The following is a 17,142-nucleotide window of genomic DNA, read 5'->3' on the forward strand; positions in this document are numbered from 1 at the left end:
AAGTGGATAAGAGGGTGGCTGATGGACAGATATCAAAATGTGGTATATGGATGGGCAGAAATCGAGATGAAAACAGGTGACTAGTGGTGTGCCGCAAGGGACACCACTAGTCACCTATTCCATGCTGGGACCATTGCTGTTTATTTCATACATAAGTGATATAGGAAATAACCTGAAAAGGAATACTATTGTTTGCTGATAATGCGAAATTAGATAGAATAATAGTTAATCAAGGCAATGTGGAGAGCTTGCAGGGATGATTTAAATAGGCTGTCATTATGGGCAAATGTTAATGGTGTCAGTTTAATATCGATAAATGTAAAGAAATTATGCATTCTGGGATAAACAGATTACAAGCCGTGTATCACTGTATTCCAGGAAATAGATGAAGCTAGAGATTTAGGGGTGGTGGTGGTAGACAGAGTTTAGAGGACGTATTGCTAAGGTAGCCCTTAAGATTACTTAGCTATTCAAGAACACATTAACAAGTAGAAATAAGAAAGCTGTTATTCTTCTTTATAAGGAATCGATACACCTTCATCTGGATTACTGTGCTCAAGTCTGGTCCCCTGGATTTCTTGGGGGATGAGGAAGTGGTGGAGAGGATTCAGAGGCGAGAGAGCTAGATGGTGAATGGCTTGGGAAATGTTTCCTATGAGGACAGATTGAAGATGTTTGGATTGCATAAGTTGAGTGATAGGAGAAAAAGAAGAGATATTATAGAACATTTAGTTGCTTAAAGAGTTTTATAGGATAGATGCAGGGGAAATGTTTCAACACTTGGCTAGAGGGACCAGAACAAGGGGTCATCCCTGGAAGTTGAATAAAGGTGTGGTTAGTAGGGATACGAGGGCTAAATTTTTTGCTTGGAGAGTTGTGAATGAGTGGAGTGGGTTGCCAGAATCAGTTGTGAGTGCTTTGTCTGTTAAGGGATTCAAGGAGAGATATGATAGATTGTATGGATAGAGTGGATCTTCTGCAATGAGTCTTTGGACTCCATGCAGGTATGGAATACTACCCATATAATAATAATAAGATATATATATATAAAATGTTAACCTGTATTATAAATCCATCAGACTGACTGCAAAAGGATGGTTACTATATTTAAATTCTAGCTTATAAACATCTATTACATTATCAGCAAAAACTAATCAGTTCCTTGCTCAACAGTCGTCGTTGTCCGGTAGCATCCTCTAGCAATGGATGCTACCGGACATTAAACCATGTCCGGTAGCATCCGGACATGGATGCTACCGGTTCCATGTCCGGTAGAGGGTTGCAGCAGATGAGCAGCTCTTCTCCATTTCTGTCTGTTTGTCGCTTCCATCATTCTTAAACCAGTCCATTCCACGATGTCATTAAACCACTCTCTAGTTGGTCTTCCACGTCTTTTCTTCCCCTCAACTTTCCCTTGTAATATAGTTCTTGTCAGTTGTCCCGAAGAACCTCTCAGAAGATGTCCTGCAAATCTAGTCTTTCTTTGCATAATATTCTTTAGCGGTGTTCTTTCCATCCCAACTCGTCTTAAAACTTCTTGATTTGATATTCTTTCTGTATAGCTAATCTTTTCCATCTTTCTATAACACCACATTTCCAGTGCATTAATTCTTTCCAATCTCTCTTTCTTAGTGTCCATGACTCACTTCCATAACTTGCAATACTCCAAACTGTTGCTTTAACTATTCCAATTCTAACGCCTATTTTAGTGTTCTTGTTTATTAAAATTCTCTTCATTTCCATAAATGCCGATTTAGCTTTCCCTATTCTGTTTCTAATGTCCAACTCTGAAGTTCCTTTCTCTGAGATCCAGCTACCTAAATATTGAAATCTTTCCACTTCTTCTAAAATCTTTCCTCCACATCTTATTTTTACATTATCTCCTATTTTTCTACCCATTATCATTATCTTGGTCTTTTCTGTGTTAATTCTTAGTCCATACTCTTTACAAGAGTTTTCAATTCTTTGAATAATTTGTTGTAACCCATTTTCACTTTCTGCCATCACTACTACATCATCCACATATCTTAAGTTATTAATGATTCTTCCGTTTATTTTTATTCCTTCTTCTATATCCTCAAGTGCCTCTCTAAACATGTGTTCACTATAAAAGTTAAACAATAATGGTGATAACTTGCATCCTTGTCTGACTTCTCTCTCCACCGGGAATTCTCCTGTTTCCTCTCCATTTACACATACTGACGCTATTTGTGACCAATATAATCTCTTTAAAATTTCCAAGTCATAAGAGTCAATATCAGTATTTTCTAGAATGTCAAAAAGCCTTTCACGTTTCACTGTATGAAATGCCTTTTCAAAATCTAGAATTCGCAAAAACAACTTTCCACCATGGTTTAATGTTTTCTCCCCAATAATTCTTAGACAAGTTATAGCCTCTCTAGTTCCTCTGTTGGTTCTGAATCCAAACTGTTCCTCATTCATTTCTTTTTCTATTTTATTCCTAATTCTCTCTAAACAGACTATTATAAAATTTTGAAAACATGAAAGGAGTATTCCAGTATTAGTGAAGTTATAAAGTTAAACAAATTACAGAGTCTGGTTACAGATTGTTATAACTAAGTTTTGATTTCTCCTACTAGTTCAAGATAAAATGTATGAATTAAACTCCCTTCCTTTAGCTATCTGAAAAAAGGAACATAAATGGCACATTAAATTTAATAACTATGGTAAATCCAGCCTTTCTGATCATGCCCTGAATACTCTACATAGAATTGACTTGAAAAGTACCTGGTGTTTACATCACACCAAAACATGGTATGAGCATAAATTTAAGGAGGCTTATGAAATTCCTATCAACCTCTTATTCTTCAAATTCCTCTAATCTTAACAACAATGATGGTTTAAAAATCCCAAGAATATGGAAGGCACATATTCTACCCATATAGCCTTTCTGCATATGAGTTAATTATAAATAGGACTGTGGGTAATCCAGGATCTTAACTCTAATATAACTACTCTCGTGTTAAATTAGGACACCACTTTTGCTGTAATAAAACTATCTATATGAAATTGTTCTCTGATTATGTCATAAACAGAATATAGCTTTGATGTAGTTATTTTATTTTATTGCATTTTTATTTATTTATTTTTTTACTAGAGGTCAGGCCAGTAGAATAACCACTGATCAAATCATTGTCTCTTTGGCATACTGTGTGAAATGTAATATAGCTTGTCTCTGTATATATGTGCATACCCCCAGATGATGACCTTAATATGATGGTCAAAACATCAGAAAATTAATTATTTCTAACATGGTTGTTGTCTCCCTAATTTGTCTGAAATGAACTATGAATTGAAGGCTTATTTAACAAAGTACTGGTTGCATCCTGCAGAAATTTCATTTATCAACCTACTTCAAAACAGTAAAAAATTTTGTCCATTCTCAAAGATATATCCTCTTTATATTATACTGGTATGTACCATGTCCTTTGTTTCTTATAAAAACAAAACAATGAATCTCTGGGCATCTAACCAAAAAAAAAAAAAAAGCTCGGACTTGTGTGAGTGGATCGATATAAAAACAAGAAAGAATTCTATGGGGCAATTGTAAATTATTATATAAATAATAGATGTTCAAATCTGAGTATCTGGTTAACGAAAGTTCAGGTCATATTTCAGGTCAAACAACAAGATCATTGACTAAGGGTTTCTGAGGTCTTGAAAATTGTTATGATTAAAAATCAATGTTTTAAATAGATACATATTTATCATTTTGTTTATTCCTTTACAGAACCCTAATTTTGAATGGTTATATCTTTCTAGCACACAACACGAGAAACAGAATGTCATTCTCTACGTTTCTAACAATATCAACCATAAAATATTCCATGGTAAATAACATGCAACATTGTGATTTAAAAAACTCCTACAGAAATCAACAAATATATATATCCTAAATACCCAAAAGACAAAATCCCATGAAAAAATTTCTATATTTACTTCATCATCTGAACTTCAACAAAATACTTACCCACAATAGTGCCTTATAGTATAACCACCACAAGAAGAAAAACAATTTGAATTGCTAATATTTCATTGGATTTCAAACCAGCATCTTCAGAGCACAAATTACAACTGTGGTAAGACAAACATCCACAGCACTCAGACTGTTACAAAAACAATTCAAACTGTAACTGAAAAGGAACTAATATCTTATCAAAGCACCCTCCTTAGGTCAGATAAGAAATAACAGTTAATCAAAAAAGTAAATGTAGTCACAGAATGACTGTCATGCAGATCTTATGTGGACTAATGCAGCCATATTTACTGAGGTTAAGGGAGTATTTCATAATTGATGCCAATTCTAAAAATTCTCTCCCAGACCTATAGCAATTTCTGTTTAGCACAGTTGTCTTTGTCCATTTAATCTTGTGTGAAGCAATATCCAGGGCATGATATGCCAATCCTGACTTAACATAAAAGTCCATTCACAATCATCTGTACATGCTCCGAAGTGGATGTTAACAGATTTACCAGTCTGTCCAAAGCAGGAATTTGCACACACAAGGAATTTATACATTCCACGATGTTCAAGATGATGAAGCTGATCCTTAAAAATATGTAAAACTAAATGTGTGGTTTGAAAGTGGTGTTGGGATTATATCAGTAGAAATCTTAAGCTATCTTTTCAGATGAATACTCCAGATATAGGTGATGAGAACATTGTTAGCTTATGTGGAATGGATGGGGGAACACCATACTTTATTTTATTGTGGTTTGTAACCAGTGGTTAAAAAGTCTCCCTAAGATAACCAAATTCTGTGGCAAGAATAAATAGCAGTGTCATTAGAATAAATTGCATTGGCTCTGTGTGCAAATATTGTGAGGATGCTGTACTGAATTGTGAAGTGACTTCTTATTTAAGTACCTTTCAGTGTTTATATATGTTTTTTACAAACAGAAAAAGAACAATGAAACATTTGTAACTAGCATGTCTAGAAAGGAAAGACAGTCATTTTCTTTTTGTATATTGAAATTAATTTTTGGATGGAGGTTATGTAAATAGCTGAAAAACATACCTAATTTGTCTAGGCCATGAAGCCAAACAGAACACGCAATATAATAAATTTAGTTTAATCCTTTATCCAAGTGTGAGCAAACAGAGTTTGCACCTGAAAGTATCTTCAGGACTTGGGTAAGGTAGTACAACACCGGGCAACTCATTGCAAAGGTGGAACAAGCTTACATCACTCCTATCTCAGTATCTCAAATAATGCAAAGCACACCTCCTTGCAGATATGTGTAATGCTATGAATTAAGGGAAGGGCCACTACCCAGACTAGTTTCGATCTTTATTGAGGTCTCTTCAGTGGGAGCCAGGCCCAGAAGTGGAGATACCAGGCAGAAGCAATGGCGAGGTCTGTGTGTGAAGTAAAAGGGTTATTATATTACAGAACTGAGCTGTCATCGGTTAAATCAGGAATGCAAAAATAATTAAGAGATGAAAATTGCAGCGTTCTCACACGCTAAATATTCACATGACCTCTTAGATCAAAGTTCAAATCTTTGTACCCTACTATGTAATTCAGATCCACATTTTTATTAAATTCTTCTGGATTTAGAGAAAGATGTTGAAAGTTTATTTTTCACTTGGTTAGACTATAATAAATTTAGTTTAATCCTTTATCCAAGTGTGAGCAAACAAAGTTTGCACCTGAAAATATCTTCAGGACTTGGGTAAGGTAGTACAACACCGGGCAACTCATTGCAAAGGTGGAACAAGCTTACATCACTCCTATCTCAGTATCTCAAATAATGCAAAGCACATCTCCTTGCAGATATGTGTAATGCTATGAATTAAGGGAAGGGCCACTACCCAGACTAGTTTCGATCTTTATTGAGGTCTCTTCAGTGGGAGCCAGGCCCAGAAGTGGAGATACCAGGCAGAAGCAATGGCGAGGTCTGTGTGTGAAGTAAAAGGGTTATTATATTACAGAACTGAGCTGTCATCGGTTAAATCGGGAATGCAAAAATAATTAAGAGATGAAAATTGCAGAGTTCTCACACGCTAAATATTCACATGACCTCTTAGATCAAAGTTCAAATCTTTGTACCCTACTATGTAATTCAGATCCACATTTTTATTAAATTCTTCTGGATTTAGAGAAAGATGTTGAAAGTTTATTTTTCACTTGGTTAGACTATAATAAATTTAGTTTAATCCTTTATCCAAGTGTGAGCAAACAAAGTGTGCGCATGAAAATATCTTCAGGACTGGGTCGGGCAACTCGTAGCAAACCCCAGTCCTGAAGATATTTTCAGGTGCAAACTTTGTTTGCTCACACATGGATAAAGGATTAATCTAAATTTATTATAGTCTAACCAAGTGAAAAATAAACTTTCAACATCTTTCTCTAAATCCAGAGTAATTTAATAAAAAGGTGGCACACCTTTTGGCAACACCTATAGGTAAAGATGACCTCGCCATTGCTTCTGCCTGGTATCTCCACTTCTGGGCCTGGCTCCCACTGAAGAGACCTCAATAAAGGTCGAAACTAGACTTGGTACTGGCCCTCTCCTTAATGCATAATATTATACAAATCCGCAAGGAGATGTGTTTTGCATTATGGAAGATACTTGGATAGGGGTGATGTTAGCTTGGTCCACCTTTGCTACGTGTTGACTGGTGTTGTACTACCTTACCCCAGTCCTGAAGATATTTTCAGGTGCAAACTTTGCTTGCTCACACTTGGATAAAAGATTAAACTAAATTTATGATAGTCTAACCAAGTGAAAAATAAACTTTCAACATCTTTCTCTAAATCCAGAGTAATTTAATAAAAAGGTGGCACACCTTTTGACAACTCCTATAGGTAAAGATGACCTCACTATTGCTTCTGCCTGGAATCTCTACCTCTAGGCCTGGCTCCCACTGAAGAGACCTCAATAAAGGTCGAAACTAGTCTGGGTAGTGGCCCTTCCCTTAATGCATAACATTATACAAATCCGCAAGGAAATGTGTTTTGTTATGGGAGATACTGAGATAGAAGTGATGTTAGCTTGGTCCATCTTTGCTACGACTTGCCCGGTGTTGTACTACCTTGCCTCAATCTTGAAGATATTTTCAAGCACAAACTTTGTTTGCTCACACTTGGATAAAGGATTAAACTAAATTTATTATAGTCTAACCAAGTGAAAAATAAACTTTCAAGAACACACAATCTACCACATCACCAGACTGTGTAGCTGTATTGAGTTCTTAGTTTCCTAGAAAATGTCCTATAAAAACTGGCTAGAGAGGGGACAAGAGGGAAACCATTCCAATCCTGTAGTGCTTTTGTATATTTTTCCTTTCTGTGAAAATAAACAATGTGTGTTGAGTTTGAATATTTCAACTATGTCATGGGAGAAATGTGGCTTAATAAGACCAAGGATTTCTGCCAGTAGTAAGCAATGAAGTAATATCATTTTTTTTAAAACATTTTTTTAAATTTAAGAAAATTTTTAATGAAGGGAAAGTTGCTGATGGGAAGGAATCATTTTGGCAAAATGTTTGGCAGGGATGTCCATATTGATAACTACAGGAATAGGCAGGGGGGGGGGATATAGAATTGCATTTTTTTTCCAGGATGTAAGCCAAGATGCAACTTTAAAAAAAACTACATCAAAAACCTGGACCTTTTCTTGATCTTAGCTTAACTATTATCTTGGGAGCTCTGACTATAATATCTTCACTATTTCTTACTGACCTTCTTCCACTCAATCTCCTGTCCTATACCAGTACAATAAATGTCAACTGGAATGACCTTTTGAAGATTTCCATACATCTATTCAATGGCCTAATTACTGTTTTCATTAAACTACCCCTATTCCAGCTAAATAAATGAAATAATCCTTGCTGATGAGGGTAGCCTTCATTCTCCACAACCATTATCCAAACCCTGGTTCTCCAATAAGTTTATCAAAGAAGTCCAAGATAAAAATTCAGTATACCTTAAACTGCCCTATTCAGAATCTCCAGCTTCACACTTAACCTACACTACAGATTGTTGATAGTGCTTTGTAAGTGAGCAATGCAAATATACCTCCTGCTCAAATAGCAGTCCATCCATCTGATCCTTTGGGCTATTGAGTTATTTCTGTCCATTTCTGCTTCTGCCTTTCTCACATCCAGAGTATGATAACATCACCCGAAGATAAGAGTGGCCTTTAGACATCAGTTCCTTCCTCCAACTCTTCTGGAAGCAACAAAGGAAAGTTATCTTCCACTTTACCACAAACAGCTTGCTACATGCCTACTCTAAAATCTCATTAGAAAGACAGAGAAATCACCAAAGTCTACATATTAATAAGTCTTCTAGTCCAAATAGTATCTCTAATTGTGCTAAAAATTTGTGTTCCTGAATTAACACCCATCCCTATGGCATATATAAGCTTTTGTACTCATCTGGCATATAATTAATAGTACCAAAAGCAAAGCTTTTATCCAACCTGTCAAACAACTGCCCTATTGCATTCACCTCAATAATCCTATAGTCAATAGTCTAACCTCAAAAGTAAAGGAGATAATCATTAATAGTCAATACCTTCACTACCTGGACACCCAGCAGTTAATTAGTAATCACCAATATGGATTCCATTATATTGGTGATCTCAACTGCTCCACAGCACTTCTATTCACCTTTACTCAAGTTTTGGATATCAAAGATGGAGAAGCTCATGTGGTTGATCTTTACCAGGCATATTTTCATATCCGATCGAGTCTGGCAAAGAAGGCTTCTTATCAAGTTACCATCCAGCTATTTGTGACTGGATTGTTGGTTTTCTCTCTGGTCCCTCCCCACATGTCCTCGATGGCTTCCTCTCATCAGATTTCTTTGTCTATGCCAGAGTACCTTAGGCAGTGTATACTACTGTCCATATATTTCCTTCTTTACATTACTGACATTCTCTCACTGAACTCAAAATCCTACCCCTAGTTTGGCTGAAGACAGTACACTAAATTTTGCCAACACACACAGCAATGACATGCTATAGGTTCTATAATCTTTCGTATGCAGGTCTGATATCTTCTTCTTCTCTTTTCCATCATCTATGTGGATGATAATGAACCCGAATGAACTCTTTCCAGTTCTGTCTGTCCCTGGGAAGGCCGAACAATTCTGTCCAGTTTGGTGTCGCTTGTTGTGATTTGGTTTTCAGGACCTCTTTTATTTATCTATCCATCTAATTCTGGGCCATCCTTTGGATCTTTTACCTTCCATCGTTGGAAGGTAAAAGGTACAAGGTGGTATTTCTTTGGGTATCTATTAGAAACCTTCTCCTGTGAAACACTACTATAGATTTCTTCAACATCCCTCTCAAAAGTTTGGCATCAAACCCTTAAAAACAAGGCATTCAATCATAAACAATGAAAGCATATAACAAGAAGAAATTCAATTTTTACTTTGTGAGTTAATCCTTAGTCACTAGCTAAAGAAGTTCATTCAGAACTACCATTCATAGAAACACCACCCAGCCAAACCATAACACATCCAATACAAGGGGCTCCATACCTATTACATATATTTAGAGACTACAAGGATCACTTCACTTCTAAATGTGCATAATATCAGAGTTGCCTGCAACCAAATCCATAATTATCCAAAATCTCCTGAGATAACCAAAAGAAGGCCACTCATCAAAGACATCCAAAAGTCTACAAAATTCTCTGTTCTAGCATATTACTACATACATATGGTCAGATTAGCAGAAGTTTTGAAATCCAAGAAAAATAGCAACATAGCTCATAAAAGAAGAGATACTATGCCCTATATATGCGGAAACTAATCACATTGTATTAAAGAATCCACTGATGTAATCTATTCGCAGATCCTTCAAAAGAAACAAAGATTTGATTATGAATGATGTGTGAACATCTTAATACATTCTGTTAACCCAGGATCTTAACTTTTTGCAATCATCTACACCATATATGAGAGAACAGATGACACACACACACACTGTGCAAGTCTTGTGTCTTTATTTATTCTTTTAAATAATAATAATAATATATAAAGCTGTTCAGAACAGTTGTCACTGCCTCTGCACTCTCATGCTGTGGCAGAAAGTGGCTTGGCGTGGCAACGGACACTGAGAAAAGGACACCTTGGTGGAACCAAGAAGTCCAAAAAACTGTCCGGGCAAAAAAGGAGTCCTACCTAACATGGCTTAGGGTCAGGTCACCTGAGATGCGTTTGCAGTATGCTGAGGCAGTAAAGACAGCAAAGCAGAAGGTTTGGGAATGCTTTGGAGAAAGATTAGACTCATCCTACAAATGCAAACAAAGTATTCTGGCAGACCATCTGCCGCCTTCGAGGGAGGAAATCGTGCACAGCAAGGGCAATTAAGGCCTCTGATGGTGCACTTTTAACAACCGAGAATGATATACTCCACAGATGGAGGGAATACTTTGAAAGCCTTCTTAACCCGGGTGGCCCAGAAGTTGTGGACATCTAAGAGGTGCAGATCGGGGCAATGACTAGTCTCACAGCAGAAGAGATCCATTTAGCAATAAAATTGCTAAAATCGGGCAAGGCTGCTAGCAATGATGAAATTCGGCCCGAAATGCTAAAAGCCTTAAATCGAGACGGTGTTCTCTGGCTGACTCGAGTGTGTCAGACTGCTTGGATATCTGGGCGAGCACCAAAGCAATGGCAGACAAGCATAATAATACCAGTCTTCAAGAAGGGAGACCAGAAGGATTGCAGTAACTATCGTGATATCTCTCTGCTCAGCCTGCCTGGGAAAGTGTATGCTAAGTGCTTGGAAAGACGGTCCAGGAGCATAGTTGAGTCAAAGTTCCAGAAAGAACAATGTGACTTTCGTCCTAGTAGAAAGTCTGAACCTTTCACAGTCTCTGTTGGCCTCCACCAAGGGTGTGTTCTGTCACCCCTCCTTTTCATAATATTTATGGACTGGATTGATAGGCACAGCCGAAGCAGTGAGTGTGTGTCAGAATTGGAAGATGTAGCATTGGATGTCTGCTTTTAGCAGATGACCTGGTTCTGCTTAGCTCTTCCACAGACGATCTCCAGCAGACCCTGGATAGGTTTGTAGCTGTTTGTGCAGACGGTGGAATGAAGATCAGTGTGGCCAAAACTGAAACATTTGTGGTCTCAAGACAACCACCCCAGTGCACTCTACATGTAAGTGGTGTCCCAATGAGGCAGGTGGAGAAGTTTAAATACCTTGGGTCCATATATTCACGAATGATGGAAAATGGAAAGTAGAGCTAAATACTCGAATTGGCTTAGCAAGCTCAATATTGCGGGAGCTTGGCCATTCAGTAGTATTGAAGTGGGAGTTAAGCCAGAAGGCAAAGCTGGCTGTCTTCAATACAGTCTGTGTCCCCATTCTCACCTATGGTCATGAAAGTTGGGTAATGACCGAAAGAATGTGGACACGAATCCAAACGGCTGAAATGAGATTCCTTCGAAGGGTTGCGGGGCTGACAAAACGCGACAGCGTCAGAAGCTCTGCAATTCGGGAAACCCTCAATACTCAACCGCTGCTTCTCTGTGTTGAGAGATCACAGTTACGTTGGTACGGGCGCCTGGTCAGAATGCCACAAGAGAGGCTCTCAGCAGGCCCTCTTTGCCAAGTCAGAGGGTGGAAGGCCAAGGAGTCGCTGGATAGATTATATCCAAAACCTTGGGTGGACACGTTTGGGAATCCCACCAGGACACCTGAGCGTGGTGGCAGAGGATCATGACCATTGGAAGTTCCTCTTGCAGCTGTTGTCCCCCACAACCCAATTAGGAAAGGTGGACCTTGAAGATGTGTATATATATATGTATGTATGTATGTATATATATATATATATATAGATAGATAGATAGATAGATAGAGATATATATTTGTACTGTTAAAAATTTATCTGCGATCTGCTTTATGCTTTGTAGATACATATATTCTGAAAAAGCAGTAATTATTCAGAAATTTATATCATCAATTTTTATGTACCATTTATCATCTCTTAAATTCCTTTTACACTGCTATGTCCTCCATTTCTAAATTCGTTTTTAATATACTTCAGAACAGTTCTGATACCTACATATTTATCTTTGTTCTGAGGGACAAAAAAAAAGTTTCTGGGAGGGGAAAAAACCCTTTACCTACACATGAGACCACCTAACTCAGTATTATTATTATTATTATTATTCAGGCCTCCATGGAGTCAAAAGACTCATCGTGGGAGGTCCTTCCTAAGAACATAAAGTCTGTCAAGACTCATCGAGGGGAGGTCACCCCTAAGAAACACAAAGTCTATCATACCACTCCTTAAACTCATTGACCGTTCTCGCTCTCACCACTCCATCAGGCAATGCATTCCACAGTTCAACCACCCTCCATGCAAAGAAACCACTCCTCACCCTCTTGCTCACAGTTTCCTTTCGTAACTTCCAGGGATGGCCTCTTGTCATCACTCCTTCCAGCTGTTCAACCAAGCGAAAGAACTCCCCAGCTTCAACCCTGTAACCACCAGTATTTAATTGAAAAGACCAGATAAAAGTTCCTCATATCATAGATGGGATTCGAAACCAGGTCTTCCAAACCAAAAGGCTTGTTTATACCAACTGAGCTACAGAAGCTCTGACACAATATATACTTAAATTTATTATCTTAAATGAAGAGCATAATATTTAATGAGGATATTAGACATCCATTATCATTTTATAGCCAAATAAAAGAAAGAAAAGTTTTAAATTTTACCAAAGAGTTTATTTGTCTATAAACTGATGGATACCCAATATTCTCATTAAATATTATCAAGTCTTTTATGCTCTATAATTCAGCATAACATTTATTTTTAATTAAGAAAATACAAACCCTTTTCATCTCCAAGAAAATCTTTCCACTGGGATTCAGTTTTTAAAGAGTTACTGCTTTTGTTTTCATGATTAATATTTAAATTTTTATCAGCCTTTACTTCCTTGTATTGGATTTCATTTTTTGAACTTTCTGCTCCAAGAATTTCTGGTGACTGGTTTAAACTACTAGGACTGCTCCATTCGGAATCAGAAGAGTTTTCACTTGGCTGGTCTTCATGAGAGACTCTACTAGAAGAAGCACCACCTGAAGTATCTTGTAAAGAAGCAACAATTGCTGCCTTTAACTGTTCTTCTTCAGTTTTATCTAATATGCTCTGTGCAAAGTTAAAATATCTTGTTATGACATATGAAAATATAATTATAGTACAATACAAACCAACTTTCAAAACTAAAATAGTGAGGGTTCCCCCCCCCTTACTGGATGCTGAGTCATTTTTATCTTTTAAATACTAGAACATGTTATATTCAACATCTTTTATCATACTGCTAAAAACAACACTAAACAAGTAAATGTTAATTTTAATATCTTCCTCAGGGAAATTTGGCAAACGGCCTATGTCACCAGCTAAAAAGCTGAAAAATAAAAACAAAAATGATTTCAGTATTTGTAAGCAGAGTTTATTAACATTCATTCTTGTTCAAATGCATTCTAAGATGAAAATTAATTTGTGTTGTCCTATGCCAACTTCGTAGCAGGGGCTTTTGCCAACAATTACAAAATCTAATATTACACAAACTGAAGCTCTGACTAACTGTATACCATCATTAACACAACAGAAATGAGAAATACAAAAATAAAAAAAATGGACTCCAATAAAGTATTTTTCTTAAAATACTAATAAATGGGTGAGGTGTTATTATATACCTAGTAAATAAACTGCATCGATAAATCAACCTGAAGGGAGTCCTAAAGGAATAATCATCATTGTGACTGATTTAAATTCTGACTTTAATTATCTGAATACTAGCAGTGAAATTCTGTCAGATGCTCTAAAAATTTGGCCTCAAAAATGAGGCCAAATTTTAAGAGCATCTGACAGAAGGAACTTGAGGCCATGGAGAGTTAGCCCCTTTTATAGTTTGCAGGTTTCAGTTAAAGATGCAACTCCAGTAATTGACAGTGATTCTACTATACTAGCTGAGTATACTGATGTTTCATTCAAAAACAATTATATAGTGAACTACAAACCTGGAAATATAGACCAACTGAGGAGAATACTAGGTTTGATCCCATATTAACAGCTGCAAGATAAGGATATTGTACTGTATGGAAAGTATTAAAAAAAAAAAAATCAGTTGTGCAATAAATGTGTGTCCCTCATGCTTGAACAAATAGAACAGGTATGAAAGGATGTTCCATCTTATTAAGCAAGAGTTTCTAAAGAAAACAATAATGTGAAAGGATTGCCACGTGCATAAGAAAGACATCAGTTATGAAAATCATAACCCACAGGAGTTGAAAGTACTGTACTGTACAATCCAAGTATGCAAAGAAACCAGCTCTGCAAGCTAAAGATAACCGAAAGAATTTATGATTACAATGCAAGTAAAAGAAAAAAAAAAACTTGAAAGAGTCATCATCATCATCATCAAATTCCTGACATGTACCCTCAAGGGGTGTACAGGATATGATAGTACTACATGAAAAATTAACATCATTACTAACTTCCTATCTACAATTTTCCTCCAAATCAGCCTGTTACTTGTTAAGACTCCAATATTATCATTATCAGATCTTATATTTCTATCGCCCAAGGCATATTATACCATATCAATCCTATATCACCTATATCTTGGTCTTCCTCTGGGTTGTTTTCCTGCCAACTTGGCAGATAACACTTGTTTTGCTAATCTTTCCTCGCCTGTTCTGTTTAAGTGACCATACCACCTGAGATTAACTCTGCTAACGCATTCACGGATGACGACAATGTCAAATTCTTTCCATATATCCTCGTTATTAATATGAAATTACCATTGATGCCAGCTGTTCATGCCTCTAATCTTTCTCAGGATTCTCATATCTGCGGACTCTAGTCTTTGGTCAAGTGTTTTACTTCTAACCCAGCTCTCAGATCCATAAGTTAAAACTGGTTTGAACACTGTCTTGTATACAGCTAATTTAGTGTTCCGACTAATTTCTCTCTGATTCCATATGAATTTATTCAATTGACTTACTACCATACTGACATTATTGATTCTGTTGTCTATTTCCATATTTAATTTACCATCTTCATTAAAAATCATGCCTAAGTACCTGAAATGTTTTACTTGTTCCACAGGTTCCCATTGACAACACAGTTACATTTTCAACAACTCTACCTATTTTCATTGTCTTTGTCTTTTTAATGCTGACCTTCATACCATATCTATTACAACAGTTATTCAATTTAGTCAGGGAATCTGGCAAACTTGTAGTGGATTTATTTAGAAGTATAACATCGTCCGCATAAAGCAAAGAGCTGACATTAACATCTCCAATTCTGATATCATGTTTAATACCACTTTCCTTCATAATGTGATCCATATAGATAATGAATAACAGAGGGGATAATGTACATCCTTGTCTCACACTAGATTTAACATTAAACCATCTTCCTGTACTTCCTTCAATTCTAACTGCTGACATACAACTCAAATGAAGACTAAGTATTGTTGATATAATGCCCCATTGACACCATATAACTGTAGCATATTGAATAGCCTCTTTCTTGGCACCTTGTCATATGCCGTTTCCAGATCGACAAAACTTAATTACAGATCTTTGTTATATTCCTGCTTTCTCAACTATTTGTCGTAAAGTGAAGATCTGATCCTGACAGCCTCTATTTGGCCTGAATCCAGCTTGTTCTTCACCAAGCTTTTCTTCCACAATTCTTCTCAACCGTTTCTCAAGCATACTTGCATAGATCTTGCCAGGAACTCAGTAGGGAAATACCTCTGTAATTCTCACATTAAGTTTTATTTCCCTTTTTATATTTGGGTACTATGAGAGCTCTACTCCAATCATCGGGAATTCATCCCTCTGTCCAGGCTTTCTGAACTATGCAGTGCAGCCACTGTAAGACTGTTATACCACCGTACTTCAGCATTTCTGGTCGAATATCATCTACTGCTGCTGCCTTTCCACATTTCAAGCCTTGATGGCTTTTTCTATTTCAAGTATGGATATGTATTCCTGACTGTATATGCCTGTTGAGTGTTTTTTACCACTGTGCTATCACTGCTTGTTTCATTTAGCAATTTTTCGAAGTAATTACTTCATATTTCATTAATATCTTTTTCTCCTGTTTTCATGTCACATTTATCATCTCTAACTCCTTTTACAGCACTCTTTCCTCCATTTCTAAGCTTTTTCAACAACCTCCAGAATATTTTGCCACCGTCTTGATATTTATTTTCTGTATTCTTGCCAAAGTCCTCCCATGACTTTTGTTTAGCTAGTTTTACACAGTGTTTAGCTTTCTTACATTTGTCTCTGTATTCTCGAAGAGCACAAGCTGACTTATTTGCCAGGAACTTTTAATATGCTTTCTTCTTTTCCTTCACTGACTCTTTAACTTCCTGTGTCCACCATGGAGCTCTGATTTTTCTACCCTTGCAGACAACCTCATCACATGCCTCTCCGGCTGAATCAATCAGGGTTTTCTTCAAGGCTTGCCACTGAATCTCCAAGGTTTGGTTCCTGTTCTCAAACTTTTTCATTTTTTTCTTCAATAATCCTTGTGTATTTTAGTCTACACTTCACATCTGAGAGCTGCTGAACTTTTATTTGCGTTAAAACTTTCTTGCATGTTATTGTAAAATTTTTATTATTGTGCCATTGTAAAATTTTTATTCTCTTTATTTAGTACTTTCGTTTTGTCAAATCTTAATCCTTAATTCTTAAATCTTAATTGCACTGTATCTGTTCCTTTAGTAAAATCCTCTATAGTACAATATTTCTCTAGTAAAACCTTAATTCTCTTAACTTCAATATCTCTCTTGACCGATCTTTACTTAAAGAACGATGCTAGTGGTTTGGGGGACAAAGAGAATACTAATGATCAATGCCAATTCCTTTGTCTCCTCACTGGTTCTAATTCCATTTTTGGATTCAGGGAAAATTTATTTTTCACTGCGCCACTCCAAATCCTAGATTAACAAAGAATGTAGAATCAAGGAATCAGAACACAGTTAGCATACAATCTTAAGTTACTATAATTTACGTTTGCAGTTGTAGCCTCTCTATAAATTAATCTCCAGCTGTGGTCCGTATTTTATGAGCAAGTGCAACAGAGAAGAAAATCAGGCAAGTCATCAGTTAAACAGA

At 36.6% G+C, this 17,142-nt stretch overlaps 1 protein-coding gene across 1 annotated transcript in view; it reads right to left on the bottom strand.

The window, feature by feature from the left end:
- LOC150094470 (UBX domain-containing protein 7) overlaps positions 1–17,142 on the bottom strand; it is a 520,016-nt gene that overhangs the window by 56,090 nt on the left and 446,784 nt on the right. Inside the window, exon 10 of the mRNA XM_090411839.1 lies at positions 12,832–13,147. Within this exon, the coding sequence (XP_090267965.1) occupies positions 12,832–13,147 (316 nt within the window). The remainder of the gene's footprint in view (positions 1–12,831; positions 13,148–17,142) is intronic.

Source organism: Typopeltis vanoorti, chromosome 22, assembly GCF_054136105.1.
Source record: "Typopeltis vanoorti isolate ZY-2024b chromosome 22, IOZ_Tvanoo_1.0, whole genome shotgun sequence".
NCBI classification, from domain to species: Eukaryota; Metazoa; Arthropoda; class Arachnida; order Uropygi; family Thelyphonidae; genus Typopeltis; species Typopeltis vanoorti.